Consider the following 24,300-nt stretch of genomic DNA (forward strand, 5'->3'; position numbering starts at 1 on the left):
TCTGCTTGGATCATGCCCTGCTCCAGTGGCTCCACCGCATGAAGGATGACAACGTCTGGATCATCCATTGGTATCTGGCTCTGCAGCCTTTTAAATTCGAGGTGGTCCACAGGCCAGGGGCACAGATGGTGGTGGTGGACTACCACTCCCAGTGGGGGGGGGGGGGATGGGGGATGGCTCTCTGGCCTGAGTAGGATGGTGGGGATATGGAGCAGCAGGGGCATGATCAAGGGCTTGTTTGTGAATGGAGAGCGAAGCTGGGGAAGGTGAGTGGCAAAGTGGAAGCACCTGTGGTGAATTAATGTGCTGTGTCTGTTTGTGTGCAGTGACAGGGAGAAGATAAAAAGGGGAGAGGAACAGAGAGTGGTTGGTCTTCCCCGGGCTGAAGTCACACCTGTGCATTGATTCAATCATTTGTTTAAGTCATGTTTGTTAATGAGCATGTTTGTTTCATTTTGAGTGGTGGTTTGAAATAAACCCCAAAAAGTGAACCTGATCCCACCTGCCTGTAATTCAGTGTCAGTAATAATCAGGGAATTGTTACACAATGTTATTCACTTCACCTCTCAGTGGTCATAATGTTATGGCTGATCAGTGTATATGTTTGTATGTATGCATGCATGTATGTATGTATGCATGTATGTATCCTTCTAAGTTTTTCCTAGTTAGTGTAAAGTTTACAACATAATTTAAACAGTCTGACTCCCAGGCTATGTTCCTATGCAATATGAAGTACCTATGTTAATAATTTATAGGTTTTCATTAAGCATTTCCAAAATGTCATCTGCATAACTACTCCTCAAATGAGGTATACAGTAATTTCACATCATTCACAACAACAATCCATCCTTTGCAAGAATTTGTATTAATGATTTACAAACTACCATCATTATAAATGTCCTTCTTTGAAGCTATGGAACTGTGAAGCTGAAATATATTTATGAGAAAAAAAGAAAATATGTTTTTATTACATCTCAGAAAATTAAAGTTATCTTTTAACATATCATTCATTAAAGATTACATGTTTTGTGACCTAATGGTAAAAAAAGAAATGGTTTTAGGTGAATTTTTAAAAATAAGTTCATGTCCCCATTTCAGTACCCATAAGCGTGGAATCACTCATATATATATATATTTTTTTTCCAAATAGCACAAATACAGTATAGAACTGTACTAACCCAGGGAGTCAGATTTGACACCATTAACTTTTGTGTGAAAGATGGCTGTAAAGCCCTGAACTGCTGCATGTAATCACGTATGGTCAACCAGGATCTGTACCTGTACCTTAAACAGAGACATTAAAGAACATGACCTGTCTCTTCGCACCTGCTGACATGACGGTCATATCAAGTGAACAATAAGCCCTCTTTAAAAGAATAAACCACACTGCAGCCAGTGTCTATGACTGCATACATGGGACAATTGTAATCCCATACACATGAACAGTTGTGATTGCGGTGTTTTGAGCAAAGCTCAAGTGGCTGCTCTTGTCACCTGATACGCTCAACTGAAGAAATAATTCACAGTGAAAGATTAAACAATAAGCAAGGAGTTCAGGTTGGCATTGGCTTAACTGAAGAATTACACAAGGAAGCAGGACACAAGTATGTAGTGGGAGAGTAATGCAATAACCTGTGATCAGGAGGAATGTGTGCCCATACCTGTGGATATAGGTAAAGGACAGAAAACTAATTACCTATTGTGTGACCTATTGTGTGAAATGCATGAGCAAGAGCCTGATAAAATATAAACATACACTATCACTCGACTGCCCTTTTGTGCACGCATATAGTAACTATTATCCATCAAGGTCAAACAGAGAGTGGAGCGTGGAATAGTGCCTGAACCCACTTAATGGATAGTGAGTCATACATTTTTAATGCACACTCTGCGTATGGTTGCCTCTGCTTCACATATTACTCAGGAAGTCCAGCTAATACTATGCAACCTGTGAGAAAGTTTTACAAAATGTTTCACAATTACTAATTCAAGATTACAATCTTGTTCATACATCTATACCATCGATATGGTGTGAACAAGGACACTGTAGTTCTTGGACATTATTAATGCTCCTGTTTGTTTAACTTTCTGTTGGCAGTTTCACAATCTCAGCTGAAGGATAAGGGTGACCGCACCTATGCAGTGTCTGCACCAAGGTTGTTGAACAGGCATCAGCCAGATAGGCGTGCATCCTGTATAACGGGTTTTTAAATCAAGACTGAAAACAAACTTTTAAACATTAGTGTATTAACCTGAGGAATAATCCAGGACATTGTACTTCCATACAGATAGTGTACTTCCGTACAGATAGTGGACGTAGTAAACACAGCAGCAGCTCATGACCATAGATTTTGGTAGGGAAGGGCAACTTTAATAATAACATAGCCTCAAGCAAAACTAAGTTCAGATGCTATCAGACGTGGCTTATGCTACACGACATAGGGATGTAATGATACTAACTACTTATTAACTGAGTGCCAGGTCTTTACAGGAAAATATCAGACTGAGGTCTTGACAGTACGGACCAAGCCATAGGTGAGGTCCATACAAAAAGATCAAGGTCTGATATTTTCCCATAAAGACAGAGCAAGCGAGGTTAATAGGGAGTTTATTATATGGCTTTTTTTATTTCTAAGATTAAAATAGACAGTCAATCTTCACTGGCACCATTTTCCTTGTCAACAAAGTTGTAGTCTTCGTCATGGCTTTCTTGTTCACTTCCCTGTGCAGCCTTTTCAGGGTAATAAAATTCACTTTCTAAATGCTCTTTGTTGCTCATTTCTTGAATAACTTGGTGGCTCTTGTTTGTCTTCTGTGTTTTGGCTGTTTTTGATTCCGTTTTGATTTCCAATTAATCTTTTTTTGTCGTTTTGTTTTTGTTTGTTTTTTGCAACACTGAAAGCCGGCGCCCTGGAAAGAAAGTCCGTAATCACCCACAGGCATTACGGGAAAATACTGCCCGCCAAGGAACCAATCAAAGCGCACGATTTTACCAGAAGTAGTTTGTGCTATATAATAAACTCCAGTAATGAGTCCATTCAGTTCATGATACTCGCGTCACAATTCAATTGAATTCAATTCCCCGAGAGAAAATGACTGACTGAAACATAATTAGCTCTGTAGCAGCACCTGATACAGTATCCCTTTCCACAAAAGCAAACCAGGTACTAGTTCTGGGCTGATGTTAGTGCTGGTTTGGAGCTGGTTCAACTTGTGAACCTTCTAAGAACCGGTTTGCTTTTCCATAGGCTAGGGAGTCACCATAGAGCCACGTCATTACAGCACCATATGTGTCTCCACTTTCCCAGCTAGCCTGCCGTGCTAGTGCTGCTAGTGCCAAGCACAACAAAAATTACAGACTACACTGGCTCTTTTTCTCTTTTAGATTAGTGAGTCTAGGCGCTACACTAGCTCTGGTTTTCAAAATGGTTGTCACAAAGTTTTAGTTGCTCTTGTTGGTCACAATAAACCTACCCCTAGCCCCTAACATAAATGGTTCTTTATTCGAGACCAGTTAAGAGTTGGTGCCACTCTGGAACCAGTTTTCCTGGCCGAGATCCAGTTCTTAGGGTGACGAAATATGAAGAACTGGTTCAAGATTGTGCATGAGCTCCAAACCGGCCCTGGACCTGCCTTGGTGGAAAAGGGGTATGAGACATCATTTTCACTGGAAACAGAGCTCCAAAGTCGACTCAAATGTCCGGTTTCTGCATCTTCTGTCTCAGGCACTGGAGATCGCAGGGGTACAGGGTTGGTGTCATTTGATCCGGAATTAAACATTTCTATCCGGAAGGGAGTAGCTGCTTCCAGGAGGACAACGTCTCCAGAGGGGATTTGATCAGTATAAAAATTATGTAAATCATGCGCTATGGTCTTTGCCGTCACCAAATTTCGACCCAGCTGAGCATTCACGCAAGAGTTAGGAGCAATGTCTGAATAGCAAGCACAAATGTTTGCATCCCTATTGACAAAATTTATTCAAATTAATTAAAACATGTTAAGTCTTGTAGAGGCTCTCAGGCAGTTTCCTGTGAGCTGTCAAAAATCAGCTCACTTTAAATAGAATATAAACTCGATAATAGTGATCTTTCACAGATGCGAGATATATCAAAAGATACCAAAAAAGTGCTTTCAGACTCATCTCATTATCTCTAGCCGCTTTATCCTGTTCTACAGGGTCGCAGGCAAGCTGGAGCCTATCCCAGCTGACTACGGGCGAAAGGCGGGGTACACCCTGGACAAGTCACCAGGTCATCACAGGGCTGACACATAGACACAGACAACCATTCACACTCACATTCACACCTACGGTCAATTTAGAGTCACCAGTTAACCTAACCTGCATGTCTTTGGACTGTGGGGGAAACCGGAGCACCCGGAGGAAACCCACGCGGACAACATGCAAACTCCGCACAGAAAGGCCCTCGACGGCCACGGGGCTCGAACCCAGACCTTCTTGCTGTGAGGCGACAGCGCTAACCACTACACCACCGTGCCGCCCTGCTTTCAGACTGGAAAGTCTTATTCATTGTTCTTAGAACTGTTGAAGGAAGTTCTCTTTTTTGTATGTCCCCACTGCAAGATTTTTCGTTCCTACTTCATGGTAGGTACTCTCACAGCACAAGAGGAACCATGAGTGACGTAAGTGTACAGTGATTGATCCAGACGCAAGTGTACATTCATGAACACGAGCCAATGCAGCACCTGCAACCGCCATATTTAAAAATATGTGTAAAATTTTAGCCGTGTAAACAACAGCTTTTAATGCTAGTGTTAAAAATGGAAAAGAAAAAAAAACACAAGTCCAGGCTTTGTTGAGCATATATGCAACAGGAAATACAGCACGATTTTTATGTGTCTAAGCGAAATGTAAAAATCTTCGCTAACGTTTCCTGCTAACGTCATGCTAGCAAGCAGCTTAAGTCACTTCAGCATTCCTACTGGTCATGTGAATGCAAACAGAAAAAAAAAGCCCTTGAAGGTATGTAGTTTTTGGGGGAACTCCCCAGTGGGTAGTTCCTCTCAATAAGTCCCTCGAACTGTTTGGTCCAAAAGCACGTAAAGTGTTTAAGGAGACCATTAACAGAAAAAAGATAATCACAACGATGCTATATCAAAATGTGGAAGAAAAATAATTGAAAATACTGCTGAAGGGGTTCATAAAGATTCAAATCATACAGTAGGAGAACTAAAAAAAATAATCTGTCATGGAAAATCTACATTTATATCACATTTATAAACAAATAATTTTGAGAAGAAGCCTTTATTTGTCACATGTACACTCAAGCACAGTCAAATTCCTCCTCTGCATTTAGCCCATCTGAAGCAGTGAACACACACAAGTGAGCAATGAGCACACACACATACCCAGAGCAATGGGCAAGTATGCTACAGCACCTGGGGAGCAGCTGAGGGTTAGGTGCTTTGCTCAAGGGCACTTCAGCCATGATCCAGAGGGAAAGTGCTTTTTATTCACTTAGGTCCCCTCACATTTTGCCTGCTGGACCCAGGATTCGAAGCAGCGACCCTCTGGGCCCAAGGCTGCTTCTCTAATCTTCAGGCCATGGCTGCAAATATATGGATCCGCTAATGTATGAATCTACATTTATATCACATTTATAAACAAATCATTTTGACTGTTTCACTATAAAACATTAAGGCACATGTTTTGCAGAGAGCTCATTATTTTTGGCTCCCAACTGTAATTGTAGTTCCTGGATAATTAAAACCAAAAATCTTACACATATACTGTAATTTCTATATTTTAAGCTCCTAAGAAGCAGATTACAACTCCAGGATATATGTGGTGATGGGGGGGAAACCTGCCAGATGTCACTGGAGCTGAATTCTGGGAAACAGTCCAAAGTGACCAAAAAAAATCTGCCCATTACGTAGTTGACTTCTCTTCTTTCAGAAACTATAAATATACTTCACCAAAAACAGCATGGAAATATTTTACCGATTAGTCAAGTGAAGAGACGATGAAGCCACAAGTGACATTTAAGGTCACGTAAGAGACTGATGTGGATGAAAGCCTCACTAATGTAATTTTTCCATAAAGTTGGTTATAAATGTAGAGGTAGGCGGGGCATTTGCTTGCCTATCAGCTCAGGATAATATTAAAGCAGGATAATCCTACCTGAAATAATATAAAGATGAAATAATTATTACATAAGGAGTCTTAAAATAGTTTATGATGTAAATATGAACAAAGCCTGTTTTTTTAAAAAAGAAAAATTTCATGTTCGTTATTATAACTTATATATCTTATTACCTCCGCTCACTTTGTTGAAGGAGGTTTTTGCCTCAGTTTGTTTGTTTACAGCGTAACTTAAAAAGTAGCGAATGGATTTTGATGAAATTTTGAGGAAAGGTGGGCTATGGGCCACAGAACACGGAACAACTGATTAGATTTTGGTGCAAATCCGGATATGTATGTGGGACCAGGACTTTTTTGTCTATTCCCAACATAATTCAAAAAGTAGTGAACGGAGTTTAATGAAACTTGGTGTACAGCTTTAGTATTATCCTAGGTTCAAGTGATTAGATTTTGATGTTGATAATATGTGGCTTGGCAGTTAGGCGCTCTACTGAATACCTTTCTGGTTCATTATATATTGAATGAAATACAAATTTTAGACAATCAATGTCTTTGTGTCTTTCAGTGAAGTTGGAATGGGAGTGAACGTTTCCTCTTATTTTCCCACATTTGGGGGGAACCAGATTTTACAATATATTTATAACTATAAAATTAAAACCTTTAAATTTATAACTTTATTTCTGCTTGATGCATGTAAAATAGAAACATAGTTAAGGAAAGTCATAGTTTTCATAGGATAGTAGAACATTCTACCAAGAAATACAAAACCAACAGCTACCAAGAGATACAGAAGTGACTTTTTTTTTTTTTTTGCCTTTTGTGTTCCTTAACATCAGCCATAACCTTGAGCTTTGAAGGTATGACTTTACAAATTGGCTGAATGTTTGCTGCAGTTTTAATATTAACCACAACTTCAGACTGTTTTCTCTGTAGGTCATAATGACATGCTGCATTCTAACAATGCCTGTTTAATATTGCTCACCACTGTTCTTGAATAACTATTAGAATTACTGTGAGTATGAGGGCTTCAGAGGAAGCGCTGAAGTTCTTCATGTGAGGCTGAGTAGAATAAACCAGTGACAACGATCACTCACACTGTCAGAAATAGGGGTACAGTAGGAGTCCATTTCTGTTCCCCAAGGTACAATCTAGAGGTCTGCGCAGGTCGGATTTTTCAGTCCCGCTCCCGCCCGCGCCCGCATTGTGCAGTCCCACTCCCGCCCGCGCCCGCAAAGAATTATGATTTTCAGTCCCGCTCCCGCCCGCGCCCACAAAAAAATTATGATTTTCAGTCCCGCTCCCGCCCGCGCCTGCCATATTTTGTCCCGCTCCCGCCCACAAATCCTGCATGATGCAGACATTCGCGTTATTTCTCAGGAAAGTTCTTGTCTTGACACAGCATGATGGTGCCCCACCCCCTACTTTGAGTGGATTTGAGCATAAATATCTACAGCTCACGTTTGTTATTGTTTACCTTGTTTCTGAATTCAGCATGTAGTATCTCTAATAATAATAATTAGTGCTGTCAAACGATTAAAATGTTTAATCGCAAATCGCACATTTTTATCACATGAGAAACCATTGTAATTCTCTGATCAGCATAAAAAAGTGAATGGGCTTGCTTTGTACCAATGTTTTGTTTGTTTTTTATTGCAAAGCAGAGCTAATAAAAGAAGTGAATTGATTTACTGCTTGCGTTAGTCTACAACTTTAATCAGAGAGACATGTTACACAATGACGGTAGGCTTGACTCAATGCTATCCCAGAAATCCTTCCTGTAATATGCAAATTTGGCCGCCTATGATTGGACAGCCAAATTTGCATATTACAGGAAGGATTTCTGGGATAGCATTGAGTCAAGCCTACCGTCACTGTGTAACCTGTCTCTCTGATTAAAGTTGTAGACTAACGCAACAAGTAAATCATGGTTCTCTTGCTAGCTGGGTGTGAACTGCGAGTCATTAGAGTGATCAAAGAATTTCCCCTTAGGGTGATCAATGGCAAGTATAAGATGCCATTTCTCACTCAATCTGGCAATCTGACTTTCTCTGCAAATTTAGGCATCTTAAAGTGTTTTTATTAATGCCAAATAAAATATCCAGCACAAATTATATATGATAGACATAAGTTAATAATTTATAAATTTTATTTCAAGCACGTTTTTAGTTAGCGGGACTGCAGCTTATCACCGCTCACACCCGCGCCGCATATGTGCACTCCCGCTCCCGCCTGCGCGCGCATATGTGCACTTCCGGTCCCGCCCGCGCCCGCAATGAGCTTTCAAAATTTGTCCCACGCCGCACTGCTTTGCGGCAGGTCCCGCGAGTCCCGCGGGACTCCCGCGGGAGTGCAGGGCTCTAGTACAATCTACACTAACGTACCCCCTTGGGCTCATTACTGGACTTCAAGGTAACTATGTGTACCTTTTAAGGGCCAAAAAGTTACTTATATGTTTACAAGCAGTACAACCCCAATTCCAAAAAAAGTTGGGACACTGTAAAACATAAATAAATACAGAATGTGAAGATTTGCAATTCATAGAAACCCTATATTTAATTGAAAATAGGACAAGGACAACATATCAAATGTTGAAACTGAGAAATTTTATCCATCCATCTTCTACCGCTTATCCGGATCTGGGTCACGGGGGTAGCAGCCTAAGCAGAGCAGCCTAGACTTCCCTCTCCCTGGCCACCTCCACCAGCTCTTCCGGGGGAATACCGAGGCGTTCCCAGGCCAGCCGAGAGATGTAATCTCTCCAGCGTGTCCTGGGTCTGCCCCGGGGTCTCCTCCCGGTGGGGCATGCCCAGAAAACCTTCCTTGGGAGGCGTCCAGGGGGCATCCTAACAAGGTGCTCAAACCACCTCAACTGACTCCTTTCGATGTGGAGGAGCAGTGGTTCTACTCCGAGTCTCTCCCAAATGACCAAGCTTCTCACTCTGACTCTAAGAGAGAGCCCAGCCACCCTGCGGAGAAAACTCATTTCTACCGCTTGTATCTGCGATCTCATTCGTTCGGTCACTACCCATAGCTCATGACCATAGGTGAGAGTGGGAACATAGATGGACCAGTAAATTGAGAGCTTTGCCTTTTGGCTCAGCTCTTTCTTTACCACAACAGACTGGTTTAGAATCCGCATCACTGCTGACGCTGCCCCAATCCTTCTGTCCAACTCCCGCTCCCCCTTACCCTCACTCGTGAACAAAATCCCAAGATACTTAAACTCCTCCACTTTAGGTAGCAACTCCACCCGACCTGGAATAGGCACTCCACCTGTTTCCAGCTGAGCGCCATGGCCACGGACTTGGAGGTGCTGATCCTCATCCCAACCGCTTCGCACTCAGCTGCAAACCGTCCCAGCACATGCTGTAAGTCACAGATTGATGAAGCCAACAGGACCACATCATCCACAAAAAGCAGAGACGTGATCCTGATGCCACCAAACCAGATACCCTCCGCCCCTTGGCTGTGCCTAAAAATTCTGTCCATAAAAGTTATGAACAGAACCGGTGACAATGGACAGCCTTGGCAGAGTCCAACATGCACTGGGAACGAGTACGACTTACTGCAGGCAATGCAAACCAAACTCCTGCTCCAGTCATACAGGGACCAAATGGCCTGCAGTAGTGGGCCCTGAACCCCATACTCCCAAAGCACCCCCCACAGGGCACCACGAGGGACACGGTCATAAGCCTTCTCCAGGTCCACAAAACACATGTAGACCGATTGGGCAAACTCCCATGCACCCTCCAGTACCCTTGCAAGGGTAATGAGCTGGTCCAGTGTTCCACGACCAGGACGAAAACTGCATTGTTCCTCCTGAATCTGAGATTCGACTATCAACCGGACTCTCCTCTCCAGCATCCCAGCATAGGCTTTCCCAGGGAGGCTGAGAAGTGTGACCCCCCTATAGTTAGAACACACTCTCCGATCCCCCTTTTTAAAAAGGGGGACCACCACCCCAGTCTGCCAATCCAGAGGCACTGTCCCCGACCTCCATGCAATGTTGAAGAGGCGTGTCAGCCAAGACAGCCCAACAACATTCAGTGCCTTCAGGAACTCAGGACGAATCTCATCCACTCCCGGAGCCTGGCCACCGAGGAGTTTTTTAACCACCATGGCAACCTCAGCCCCTGTGATAGGCGAATCCTCCCAAGCACCCTCAGACTCTGCGTCCTCCTCGGACAACCTGAAGATGGGATTGAGGAGATCCTCAAAGTATTCCTTCCACCGTTGGATGATGTCCCTAGTTGAGGTCAACAGCACTCCATCCTCACTGTAAACAGTAGGGACAGAGCACTGTTTTCCTTTCCTGAGCTGCCAGACAGTTTGCCAGAATCTCTTTGAGGCCAACTGAAAGTCACTTTCCATGGCCTCTCCGAACTCTTCCCACACCCAAAATTTTATTGAGTTTTTTTTTTAAATATACATTCATTTTGAATTTGATGTCAGCAACATGTTTCAAAAAAGTTGGGACAGGGGCAACAAAAGACTGAAAAAGTTGTGTAGTGCTTAAAAAAAAATAATTTGGTTAATTGGCAACAGATCAGTAACAGGATTAGGTTTAAAAAGAGCATCCCAGTCTCTCAGAAGTAAAGATGGGGATCACCAATCTCCAGAAACATCACCACCTTCTCTGGGCCAGAGCTCTTTTACGATGGACTGAGGCGAAGTGGAAAATTGTCCCAAAGTCTGATGAATCAAAAGTAGAAATTCTTTTTAGAAATCATGGACACCATGTCCTCAAGGCTAAAGAGGAGAGGGACCAGCCGGCTTGTTATCAGTGCACAGTTCAAAAGCCAGCATCTGTGATGGTATGAGGGGGCATTAGTGCACATGACATGGGTAGTTTGTACATCTGAGAAGGCATCATTAATGCTGTATGATATATACATGTTTCAGAGCAATATGCTGCCATCCTGACAAAATCTTTTTCAGGGAAGGCTTTCCTTCTTTCAGCAAGATAATGCCAAACCATTTTCTGCACATATTAAAACTGCATGGCTCTGTAGTAAGAGTCCGGGTGCTAAACTGGTCTGCATGCAGTCCAGACCTGTTTCTCATTTAAAACACCTGGTGCATTATAAAGTGCAAAATGCAACAAAGGAGACCCTGAACTGTTGAGCAGATGAAACTGTATATCAGGCAAGAATGGGACAACATTTCTCTTTCAAAACTACAGCAATTGGTCTCCTCAGTTCCCAAATGTTTACAGTGAGTTGTTAAAACAACAGTGCTCTGAGAGCACAATATCCCCCGCTGGCAACTATGCCATAACTCTGGTAAAATGTGACTGAACTGAACGTAATTGCAATATGTGTATTGCTGACGTATAACAAAGAATCCTGCCAAGTTTCATGAAATTCCTCCAAAAATTATGAGAGGAGTTGATTTCAGAAAGTGAGTACCCTTCTCAGGATGGACGGACAGACAGACATCACCACATCATAATCCCCAATTTGGCCTTTCGGCCAGTGGGGGAGAAAAACTTTTTGCAAAATTACATGAAATTCCTCCAAAAATTGTGAGGGAAGTTGATTTCAGAAAGCAAGTACACCTTGATGAATTGCAAAAGTACAAGTTTGTTAATAATCAAGAGCATAACTCTGGTAAAATTTGCCCAAATTAAATGAATTTTCAATATGCGTATAACTGTCATATAACAAAGCCTTTTGCCAAGTTTGGTGAAATTCCTCCGCAAAATGTGAGAAGAGTTGATTTCAGAAGAATGTACACCCTCATGAAATTGTCAAAGTACAAGTTATTTAATCAAGGGTCAAAACTCTGGTAAAATTTTCACAAATGAAATTAAATTGCAATATGCATATTACCATTATATAACAAGGCCTTTTGCCAAGCTTTGAGAAATTCATCCAAAAATTGTGAGAGGAGTTGATGTCAGAAGGCAAGCACGCCTTCATGAAATTGTGAAGTACAAGGTTGTTAATCAAGGGCCACAACTCTGGTAAAATGCGACCGAATTGAATAAAATACCAATATGCGTACTAATGACATATAACAATGCCTTTTGCCAAGTTTCGTAAAATTCCTCCAACAGTTGTGAGAGGAGTTGATTTCAGAAGGAAAACACACTCTCATGAAATTGGCAAATTATAATTTTGTTAATCAAGGGCTGTAACGCTGGTAAAATGTGACCAAATTTAACGAAATTATAATATGCGTATTACCAACGTATGCCACAGAATCCTGCCAAGTTTCGTGAAATTCCTCCAAAAATTGTGAAAGGAGTTGATTTCAGAAGGTGAGCATCCTTCCCGGGACGGACAGACGTACATACGGATGGACGGACAGATGGACGGATGGATGGACAGATGGACGGACGGACAGATGGATGGACAGACGGAAATCGTCACGACATAATCCCCCTTCAGGCCTTTCAGCCAGTGGGGGATAATTAGAGGTGATGTAACACAGTGGTAAGCATGCCCCTGTCCCAACTTTTTTGACTTTTTTCTTGTTGACATCAAATTCAAAATGAGCATATATTTTTCAAAAAACAATAAAATTTCTCAGTTTCAACATTTGTTATGTTGTCTTTGTACTATTTTCAATTAAATATAGGGTTTCCATGATTTGCAAATCTTCACATTCTTTTTATTTACAGTTTACACAGCGTCCCAACTTTTTTGACATTGGGGTTGTATATAAAGGGTACAAATGAGTATTTTAATGAGTAGTCTTATTGGTACTGTTCTAGTGACAAGCCATTGTACTCCTAAAGGTACAATAATGTACTTTATTTTCTGAGAGCGTACTTCTCATTTAAAGAGAAGCTTCAGATCACAAGCAGAACATTATGATAATCAGCATACAGTATTACTTACCATTTCCAGGTCTGCAATTGTTATCCAGTAAAATATACTCTACCTGCACTTTTAACTGACTGTACCATCTACCACAATATTCAAAACATATAACACAGATGCTTCAAAACATTGTCATTTCCCATAACATTTCCAGTTTAGTTTAATTAATTTCACCAGTGAATGTAATGTCACCCAACAGACTGTTTATGTAACTTCAGCATCATGATGTTTTTATCTTGACAATAAGCAAAAACAAATGCTAAACATGCCATTTTCAAATACAATACCATGACAAAGTAAAATCATGATGAAAGGTATTTCAGCTACTGAGATTCAATTATATAACTAAAAGTACAGGAGCACATAAGCAGTTATTATACATACAGGATATATTGCTTGTCCTACGTGTATTATGTCACTCTACCCAATAGAGAATGAGTGTTGAATGTGGTTTACGATATTGCATGGTTGTCAAGACAACATGATGTCACACGTCGGAGCTGATGTGAATATTCAATGAGAGAGTTTTTTGATGTGCATGTGCAGAATCATTTCTTTGTTCGCTGGGAAAGAGAAAGATGCATTGAACACCCAAAAGACTACAAAAACATCATTAGATATTCTTCATGCATATTTACAAGCAGTGGCAAACTGTTACTATTAGAGCTGGGAATTGAGCTCAGCCAAAACTTACCCAGACACACCAAAAAAGCAATAGAGCAAAGGATTTTGTAAGGGATTAGCGGCAGGCTGCCAGGTCCTTCTGTTATGTGTAGCTGTCGATGTTGATTTTAAAAGTAACTAAGTAAATTACAGAGGGAAGTGAATAGTTAAGTCTGAGTGAAAAATACTGTGGCGAGCGTGTGTGGAAGAAGAGTCTGGAGACAGAAATCGTAGTTTCTCGGTCGTTAGCCTGTGCTACTTGTTCTCAATAGCACTAGCTTGACTGCTTTATTAGCATCCGCTAACACTACTGATGAACGCTACACCGGCTGGAAGGTGACTTCACTGCTGCGCTGACGGCGCCAACTCGCGGTTAAGCTAGTGTTGGCCTTCGAGGAGGCCGAGGGCAATAAATTTTTGGCCCCTCCCACTATAAATCAAAATCTGATTGGTTAATTCATCTGTCACTTCCTCCATAAACATACACTTCCATGGCCTTCTGTCCCGGCACTGAAGTCCTAACCAATGAATGAACAGCTCTAAACCATTCTCAGCCTAGAGACAACAAACAAAAATATCTCATTGGATAACTCTATTTTAATGTTTTCAGTGCAGGAAGATTTTGAGAGAATTTTGGAGAGAAAAATGGAAGATTTTGAGAGAATTTTGGCTGCCAGGTCACTCCATTGTGTGTAGTTGTCAATATTGATTTTAAAAGTAACTAAGTAAATTACACAGGGAAAATGATAATAATAATATCCAGCTTGACTGTGCTAGCACTGGCCTTTCATTTCTGAAGCAAATGTGATAGAAAATGAGGCCAAATTTGAATTAGAAGAGAATAATTATCATAAAATTATGAAAGCATGAAAGAAATTAAATATAACATTTGAAATGCTGATATGTTTGGGCCTTCTCTGAAGGCCTAGAAGGTCCTGATGGTTCCCCTCTGTTTACAAGAGAAATACATACCAACGGACATCGAAAAACTGGAAAAGAGAGTGTGTATGTATAATAATAATAATATTGGCTGGCTTTTTTCATGGTATATCAGATATATACTCGTCTTTGACTCGTTCAATATGCTAGCCAAATGGAATATATCTGACATACCACTCAATGCCAGCCAATAATTAGTATCCATACAGGACACTTTTTCGATGGAATAAAAACATATGTTCTATTCCCTTCTAGCAGGTTTCATTCATTTGGTTTGATAGCATGCAATACTGTTAGCATATCACTTATCCTACATGTATTATATCACTCTACCCAATGGAGAATGAGCGTGCAATATTATTACAATATTGCATGTTGTCAAGATAACACAACATCACACGTCGGAAACGTAAAACTTGTGCGCTAATGAATGACAGTGACAATTTGTCAACAAACATGGTGGCCAGGTTTGCTTTGTTAAAAATGGAAGATTTTGAGAGAATTTTGGCTGCCAGGTCACTCCATTGTGTGTAGTTGTCAATATTGATTTTAAAAGTAACTAAGTAAATTACACAGGGAAAATGATAATAATAATATCCGGCTTGACTGTGCTAGCACTGGCCTTCACTAACACTACACCAGCTGAAAGGTAACCAGACTGCTGCGCTAACAGCACCAGTCATGGGTAAGCTAGCATTGGCCTTCACTAAGACTACTCCGGCTGGAAGGTAACTGGATTGCCACGCTAATAGCACCGAGTTGCAGGTAAGCTAGTGTTGGCCTTCACTAACGCTACTGTTCAGTGCTACACTGGCTAGAAGGTAACTGGACTGCTGTGCTAACAGCACCAAGTTGCGGGTAAGCTAGCATTGGCCTTCGCTAACACTACTGCTCAATGCTACACCGGCTAGAAGATAACTGGACTGCCATGCTAACAGCACTGAGTTGCAGGTAAGCTCATGTTGGCCTTCACTAACACTAGTGGTACACCAGCTGGAAGGTAACTGGACTGCCATGCTAACAGCACCAAGTCGTGGGTAAGCTAGCATTGGCCTTCACTAATGCTACTGTTCAATGCTACACCGGCTAGAAGATAATTGAACTGCCACGCTAACAGCACCAAGTTGTGGGTAAGTTCATGTTGGCCTTCGCTAACACTAGTGATGAATGGTACACCAGCTGGAAGGTAACTGGACTGCCATGCTAACAGCACCAAGTCACAGGTAAGCTAGCGTTGACCTTTGCTAACACTACTGCTCATTGCTACACCGGCTAGAAGATAACTGGACTGCCACACTAACAGCACCAAGTTGTGGGTAAACTGCGTTGGCCTTCGCTAATGCTAGTGACGAATGCTACACTGGCTGGAAGGTAATTGGACTGCCATGCTAACAGCACCGAGTCGTGGGTAAGCTAGTGTTGGCCTTTGCTAACGCTACTGCTCAATGCTACACCAGCTAGAAGACAACTGGACTGCCGCGCTAACAGTACCGAGTCACAGGTAAGTTCACACTGGCCTTCATTAACACTAGTGATGAATGCTACACTGGCTGGAAGACTGGACAGCACCAAGTAGCAGGTAAACTCACATTGGTCTTCAAGAATGCTGATACGAAGAGAGTGTGTATGTATAATGATAATAATTATCATCTTCGACTCATTCAATGTCATGCTAGCTGAATGCAATATATCTGATAGACCACTCAATGCCAGCCAGTATTATTTAAATATTCTACATTAAGGTTTGCTCTAAGATTCAGAATCTAGATACTAAACAGTAACTCAACTTTTCTCTCTGTAGTCACAGCTGTTAGTGAACCTATAAATGTCACATGGTTAGAAAGGTGAGTTTGTCTTACCACTGGCTGACCTTCATAGATTCTTTGAAAAGCAACTTGTTAAGTGTTGAGCCAGCATGTGACTGTGATCCTGAGGTCACCACAGTTCACATGGTTGTTGAGAAAACAGTCAATCATCACAAGTCATATCACAAGGGTAAATACCACGGGAAGTGATCTAGGATCCGATCTGGCGGATTGGATATTCATTAGATGTTGATGGGTACTATTCATAGTATATTCTCTTATCACAATAAGTTACCAGGATATGCTTTTGTGAGCAGGTCAAAGGACGTCTCGATGCTTTTAACGTACCTGTTGAAGTAGGTTTCCTACATGAGATTTAGACCAATTATAGAAAGTTTTTACACAAGAAACTGAGGTCATATCGCCATAATATTATGTAACCTTAAAAAAAAGTAGCAACCTATAGCAAATCATGACATGAGCTAAAAGTTTACATTTGCAGTAAACACAAGGGCAACTGTGCTCGAGGCTGGAATAAACTCTGGAAGAGATCCATCACAGTCCATCAAAGGGCACCATGCACACACAGATTCAGCTCCTGCATCACATACCAAAGAGCAATTTAGAGCAGATAATTCCCCTACTGGCATATTTATGGGAGGTGGAAAGAATCCAGAGAACTTCACAGACAGTAACTGACTTCATAACAGAATCTGGTAGTACCTGCTGCCATTTTTAAATTTTTCATGAATCTATTTGATCAGTTTTAAATACTGAAGAATAATACACTCACCGGCCACTTTAATAAGAACTTGTTCTTGATTCTAAGATTCCTGTTCTTGGCTGCAGGAGTGGAACCCAATGTGTTCTTCTGCTGTTGCATGCTGAGATGCTTTTCTGCTCACCACGGTTGTAAAGAGTGACTGTATGAGTTACTATATCCTTCCTGGCAGCTCAAACCAATCTAGCCATTTTGCTCTGACCTCTCTTATCAACAAGGTGTTTGTTTCCACCCACAGAACTGTCACTCCCTCACTCAGTGTTTTTTTGTCTTTCGCACCATTTTGTGTAAACTCTAGAGACTGTTGTGTGTGAAAACCCCAGGAGATCAGCAGTTTCTGAAATACTCAAACCAGTCCATCTGGCTCAAACCAACACCCATGCCACAGTGAAAGTCACACTTGGAGATCACAATTTTTCCCATTCTGATGTTTGAACATTGTGAACATTAACTGAAGCTCTTGATTTTTATCTGCATGATTTTATGCATTGTGCTGCTGTCAAAGGATTGCCTGATTAGAGAACTGAATAAAACACCAGGTGGATGGGTGTTCCTAATAAAGTGGCTTGTGAGTGTATACCGAATTCACATTTTCTGTTCTATTGGTTCTTATACAACAGTTAGTTCCGGTCCACTCATATTTTGGCACATTTTACTGTGTGTGTTACTCCACTCATCTGTGTCCTGCACTTAAAAATCCACTCCCTAGTCCGAAACGGTTACCACAGCAGTGTTAGCGAAATCATCAGCGGACATGGCAAATGATACTTTTTTTTTAGAACTTAATCTATGAAAGCTCGTCAGATAAAGATGAAAAGGAAGAAGGGACACAAAATTTTACTGGAAGTACCTTTAACAGGAATGTACAAATCAATGTGAGTTAACTAGCCAGCTAGCCGACATGCTATAAAGTGATTTTAGCTTCTTCAGGATCTATTTCCACTTACGGAGCAAAAATAAATAGAACATTTGGCCATATTGTATCCAAAATGTCACTTACTTGATATTAATTTCTTGTTTATAGAACAGTTGTATAAATGCAATATCAACACGATTTTTTTTTCAGTAGCCTGACCAAGTGCCATTTGAAGTTGGCTAACGAAAAAAAGCAAACTTTAATCAGGTTTTTTTAGGACACAATGAAAGTAATACAAGTCAATTCATTCCCACTTGGTCACACAAACAGCATCACCTTTTTTTTTCATGGTCCATCAAATCCCACAAAATGAGCTGTGTGTCATAAATACTAGCATTCTCTGAGAACCTTTGACACATTTTCTTTTAATAAACTGTTTCAGGACAAAAAAAAAACTGCACGAGAAAGAAAAGTTGAAAGCAATCAATTGTGCTCTATTTCACTATGGTTTACAACGTTTCACACTCATGCACATCCACCTGAAGCCATCATCGCATTTTAGACGAGGCTCATGGACATCTTCGGTAATTAAGGACTCACTTCAAGCCTGTCTCTTCTAGTCTACTTTGGATTTTATTTCCTGCAATGGAAGCAATGATGTAAATTTGTAGCATGACATCAGTAAACCGAAGTCCAATTCAGACAATTCAAAGACATGCAGATTAGGGAAAAAATACCCAGCCACTGGGTTTGTACAAGACAGTACATACTTAGTGCTGGTCCCAGGCCTGAATAGATTGGGGAGGGCTGCATCAGGAAGGGCATCTGGTGTAAAAACCTATACCAAAGTTGAAGGCCCAGTGTGAGATTTGCGTGAGCTAAACGGGTTATTAACCTTCTGAAAATAAAGTCAACTGTTCTATCCACATTCACTGGATATGAGCAATCACATGCTCTGATTCACTACTCTACTACTAGGTTATCAGCTGGTATACAACCCCGATTCCAAAAAAGTTGGGACAAAGTACAAATTGTAAATAAAAACGGAATGCAATAATTTACAAATCTCAAAAAACTGATATTGTATTCACAATAGAACATAGACAACATATCAAATGTTGAAAGTGAGACATTTTGAAATTTCATGCCAAATATTGGCTCATTTGGAATTTCATGACAGCAACACATCTCAAAAAAGTTGGGACAGGGGCAATAAGAGGCTAGAAAAGTTAAAGGTACAAAAAAGGAACAGCTGGAGGACCAAATTGCAACTCATTAGGTCAATTGGCAATAGGTCATTAATATGACTGGGTATAAAAAGAGCATCTTGGAGTGGCAGCGGCTCTCAGAAGTAAAGATGGGAAGAGGATCACCAATCCCCCTAATTCTGCGCCGACAAATAGTGGAGCAATATCAGAAAGGAGTTCGACAGTGTAAAATTGCAAAGAGTTTGAACATATCATCATCTACAGTGCATAATATCATCAAAAGATTCAGAGAATCTGGAAGAATCTCTGTGCGTAAGGGTCAAGGCCGGAAAACCATATTGGGTGCCCGTGATCTTCAGGCCCTTAGACGGCACTGCATCACATACAGGCATGCTTCTGTATTGGAAATCACAAAATGGGCTCATGAATGTTTCCAGAGAACATTATCTGTGAACACAATTCACCGTGCCATCCGCCGTTGCCAGCTAAAACTCTATAGTTCAAAGAAGAAGCCGTATCTAAACATGATCCAGAAGCGCAGACGTCTTTTCTGGGCCAAGGCTCATTTAAAATGGACTGTGGCAAAGTGGAAAACTGTTCTGTGGTCAGACGAATCAAAATTTGAAGTTCTTTATGGAAATCAGGGACGCCGTGTCATTCGGACTAAAGAGGAGAAGGATGACCCAAGTTGTTATCAGCGCTCAGTTCAGAAGCCTGCATCTCTGATGGTATAGGGTTGCATTAGTGCGTGTGGCATGGGCAGCTTACACATCTGGAAAGACACCATCAATGCTGAAAGGTATATCCAGGTTCTAGAGCAACATATGCTCCCAACCAGACGATGTCTCTTTCAGGGAAGACCTTGCATTTTCCAACATGACAATGCCAAACCACATACTGCATCAATTACAGCATCATGGCTGCATAGAAGAAGGGTCCGGGTACTGAACTGGCCAGCCTGCAGTCCAGATCTTTCACCCATAGAAAACATTTGGCGCATCATAAAGCGGAAGATACGACAAAAAAGACCTAAGACAGTTGAGCAACTAGAATCCTACATTAGACAAGAATGGGTTAACATTCCTATCCCTAAACTTGAGCAACTTGTCTCCTCAGTCCCCAGACGTTTACAGACTGTTGTAAAGAGAAAAGGGGATGTCTCACAGTGATAAACATGGCCTTGTCCCAACTTTTTTGAGATGTGTTGTTGTCATGAAATTTAAAATCACCTAATTTTTCTCTTTAAATAATACATTTTCTCAGTTTAAACATTTGATATATCTGTGTTCTATTCTGAATAAAATATGGAATTTTGAAACTTCCACATCATTGCATTCCGTTTTTATTTACAATTTGTACTTTGTCCCAACTTTTTTGGAATCGGGGTTGTACCATGAGTAGAGAAAAACAAAAATTTTGGTGGAGCATGTTGCTGAACCAACCGAAGAAAATAAAAACTCTACTCAAAAACAAAACCCCAAAAAATACAAAAAAGCAACAAAATATGGAATAAAAGTATTCAGTGGTAAGAACATATCTTTTTTATTTTTTAAGAATTATTTTTGCATTTTTCACAAATTGCTACTGTCATTTCACCGGTTTGTTTACATTCTAAGCGGAAATGATTTTGTCGGACGTTTTGTATAAATTTTTTATCGATCGAATTTGCAAAAAATAAAAACAAAAATGCTGTTTCTCAAAATCCAGTGACCATGGATAGAATAAAACAGTTATTCCACTCAATCTCGTCGTGCATGGCTTATAGCCAACTCGGTGCTATGCGCCTCATCGGCTGTCAGCTCATGTACGATTCGATTTCATGGAATAATTGTTAATTATTACGTATTCTTTCATCATGCTTATGTTCCAAATATTCCTAATCAGACATTTATTAGCAATATTTACTTTTATGCATATATACAATCTTCATCTGTCACAGTGAGCACTCATTCACTCTCTCACATCACACACACTTGCCTTACTATACTCATGACGACCTTCCATTGACATAATTATTAAGATTGTTAATTAATGCTATGTCTGTGCCTACACATAACCCTAACCTTAAACTTAGAAACAAAAAGGAAACTTTGTGGCTCATTCATTCATTTTTAAAACAACAACAACACTTTCCTTGTGGGGACCATCGAAATGATCTTACTATCCTTTTAGGGACAATAGGTCTACAGTAGTATATAAAAAAAAAAACACACACACACACACACACACACACACACACAGAGAGAGAGAGAGAGAGATTAATTTAAGTCCACCAGCTGGCCTACATGGAACATCCACTCTCCTCCTGCCAAACCCTCTTACAAAGAGCCTCCTGGCCAAATCCCTGATATTTATAGCACACACACACACACACACAGCACCACTGGTAGACGAGTGGGCTAGTCAGTGGGTTAAAGAATGAAATATGCAAAACGCACGTAGGAGAAAAGCTCAAACATGATTGGTGGATGAAAATGATGCAACATTTGGTGCTTCTCTGCATCAGGGACCAGCGCGCGCGAGGAGGTAAACCGAATGAAACCGGTCTGCATGCTCGTCACTTAAAGGACTGCATGTAATGTAATCAATAATTAATAAACTCGTACATATAAATAATAATAAACACATCCATTACTCTTTTGTGTGCCTTACTGTATACACACACCTGATCTCGAAATACTGGAGCATCATCCAGTATTCACTTTCTGTCTCTCTTTTTAAAATAAAGTATCACTGGGTGGTCATAAAAGCACACCGAGTGCCATGAGCAAGCTTATCGAAAAGAAAAGGCTGTTTACCTTAGGAAGTGTTAAGCACCGGGTCTGTCCTGTGTCCTTTCCTCAATGACTGACCTCTCCAGTGGCGCAGAGGGACGCGCTTTACGCACGGGTTGGTTTGGACACTGACGTGTGCAGCGTGGAGGGGCGGCGTGCAGCATTTTTCCATTGCAGGTCCCCTCATTTCTGCTGTTTACAACCGCAGCAGGAGGTCTGAACCAAAGCTGAGGTCGTCAGTGACCTCAGTGTGGTGCCATATTCAAATTGTGAACCTGATCAACCTTGATGTATAATTTACATCTTAATTATAGAATAAAAGTGCTTTCTATTATACTCTATATTTCAAAATACACACCCTCACATATTTTACAAAATTGCAGTTAATCTGCAGGCATATCCTAGGTATAATTTTTTTTTATTATTCAAGCTTGTGTAAACTCCATCCATCCATTATCTGTAGCCACTTATCCTGTCCTACAGGGTCACAGGCAAGCTGGACCCTATCCCAGCTGACTATGGGCAAGAGGCAGGGTACACCCTAGACAAGTCGCCAGGTCATCGCAGGGCTGATACTGAGACAAACAACCATTCACAATCACATCTACAGTCAATTTAGAGCCACCAACCTGCATGTCTTTGGACTGTGGGGGAAACCGGAGCACTCAGAGGAAACCCACGCAGACATGGGGAGAACATGCAAACTCCACACAGAAAGGCCCTCGCCGGCCGCTGGGCTTGAACCCAGGACCTTCTTGCTTTGAGGCAACAGCGCTAACCACTACACCACCATGCCACCCTTGTCTAAACTCATTAATGTGTTTTGGAGACAAGACACAGTAGGGCAGAGTGGGGATACTTGGGATGGGGGAGACCTGGGACAGTTTATATTCCCAAAAATTAATTTCAGCCAATCAGGTTTACAATTACATCAGAAGTTAGATGTTGGCCCTTAGAGTAACCTACTTACTTTGGTGCCGCAAAGCTGGACACTGCAGTAAAGTTTGTGCAGTTCAATATTTTTATCAACCAACACTTGTATTTTCTACTTTGCCTCCACCTCCATTCTATGGTGTAATATACGCTGGTGAATTGGGGATTTGTTAGGAATTTAAGTATGTAGCCATGAGTTACCAGATATAGTATTATTTATTAAACTTAACTTCTGGGGGGAACATTTCAGTATTTTTTTTTCAAAATGAACAGATGAGGAGAGTTGGAACAGTTAATCATGTTACAGGGTTTTTTTTCTTGTGGTTTATAAATATAACATTGTTTACATTTTTTTGTTAAAAATGTGGGTGTGTCCCTGCATGAGGATGAAGCTTATTTCATTCCTTCTTGAGAATGAACTGTTTTGTCAAGTCAGGTTTTGGGTAAACTGACATTTTTCTATTGCTGTACCAAAATTGTGTGTTCATACAATTCATATGTTACAAGTTTTGATAATAAATAAAAATTAAACATGTAGGATTAAGCTAGGTATTTTATTTTTGTTCCATGTCTCCCCTCAAAGTCTCATGTCTCCCTGCAAAAATAATGACAGAGAAAATGAAGCCTGAAGGCCAGTATATGTGACAAGCTGAAAAACTAATGTTGTGGTAAGAGGGTACAATAAATACTCCCTAATGCAATATGAGAATGTGATGCTACCTGAAAATAATTTCACACAGTCTACAAAAGCTGAAAACTTGCCCCAAGTCTTCCTGCTCTCCCCTATCATTGGAAAATAAATGTTACAACTGTGTTGACATACAAACGTATTTAGAACTACTAAGCCTATATACCTGAGAAATGCCTCCCAAATGTCCTTATAAATGTTTGGGTAGAACATATAAAGGACTCAGTAGGTTTTTATTAGATATCAATCTTATTCAAACAGCATAGTGGGCACGTGAGCGTGGTTATGTTACACTGGTGCAGTACAAATTAAAAGCTTGATACTTTGATATAAATTGTATGCTTGTATCAGAATATTTATGTTCACTGCATATAAAATGCTGCAAATACATAGTATACACTGGCGATTGCTCTAAGACAACGAGGGAGGCTCAGCCTCCTCTAAAAATGACGAACATCGTGTAGGATGAATTGCGCTAGGCTTATGTTATAGCCGACCTTATAACATTGCTATTTCAGATCCAGAATCATAGAAATATATGTGCTCAACCCACTACAGTGCGAAATCATTCCCTTATAACTTTAATGTGTGCATGAGTTTTTCCCCCTCGTGACAGCGCGATGCAATGCAGCCTCAGTGGACTTCAATGGCATTTGGGAGCTCTGCGCTTTTCAATCTCAAAATGCAAGACGATTATTGGACAAATACTGCGAAAACGCCCACCCA

At 40.9% G+C, this 24,300-nt stretch overlaps 1 protein-coding gene across 1 annotated transcript in view; it reads right to left on the reverse strand.

Annotated features, from left to right (window-relative positions):
• The window catches only part of zgc:165507 (uncharacterized protein LOC561188 homolog), a 41,979-nt gene extending 25,080 nt beyond the window's left edge, over positions 1–16,899 (reverse strand). The window contains exon 1 of the mRNA XM_060903600.1: positions 16,829–16,899. Within this exon, the coding sequence (XP_060759583.1) occupies positions 16,829–16,890 (62 nt within the window). The 5' untranslated portion in view covers positions 16,891–16,899. The remainder of the gene's footprint in view (positions 1–16,828) is intronic.
• Positions 16,900–24,300: the final 7,401 nt, after the last annotated feature.

The sequence above is a fragment of the Neoarius graeffei genome, chromosome 21, assembly GCF_027579695.1.
Source record: "Neoarius graeffei isolate fNeoGra1 chromosome 21, fNeoGra1.pri, whole genome shotgun sequence".
Taxonomy (NCBI): Eukaryota; Metazoa; Chordata; class Actinopteri; order Siluriformes; family Ariidae; genus Neoarius; species Neoarius graeffei.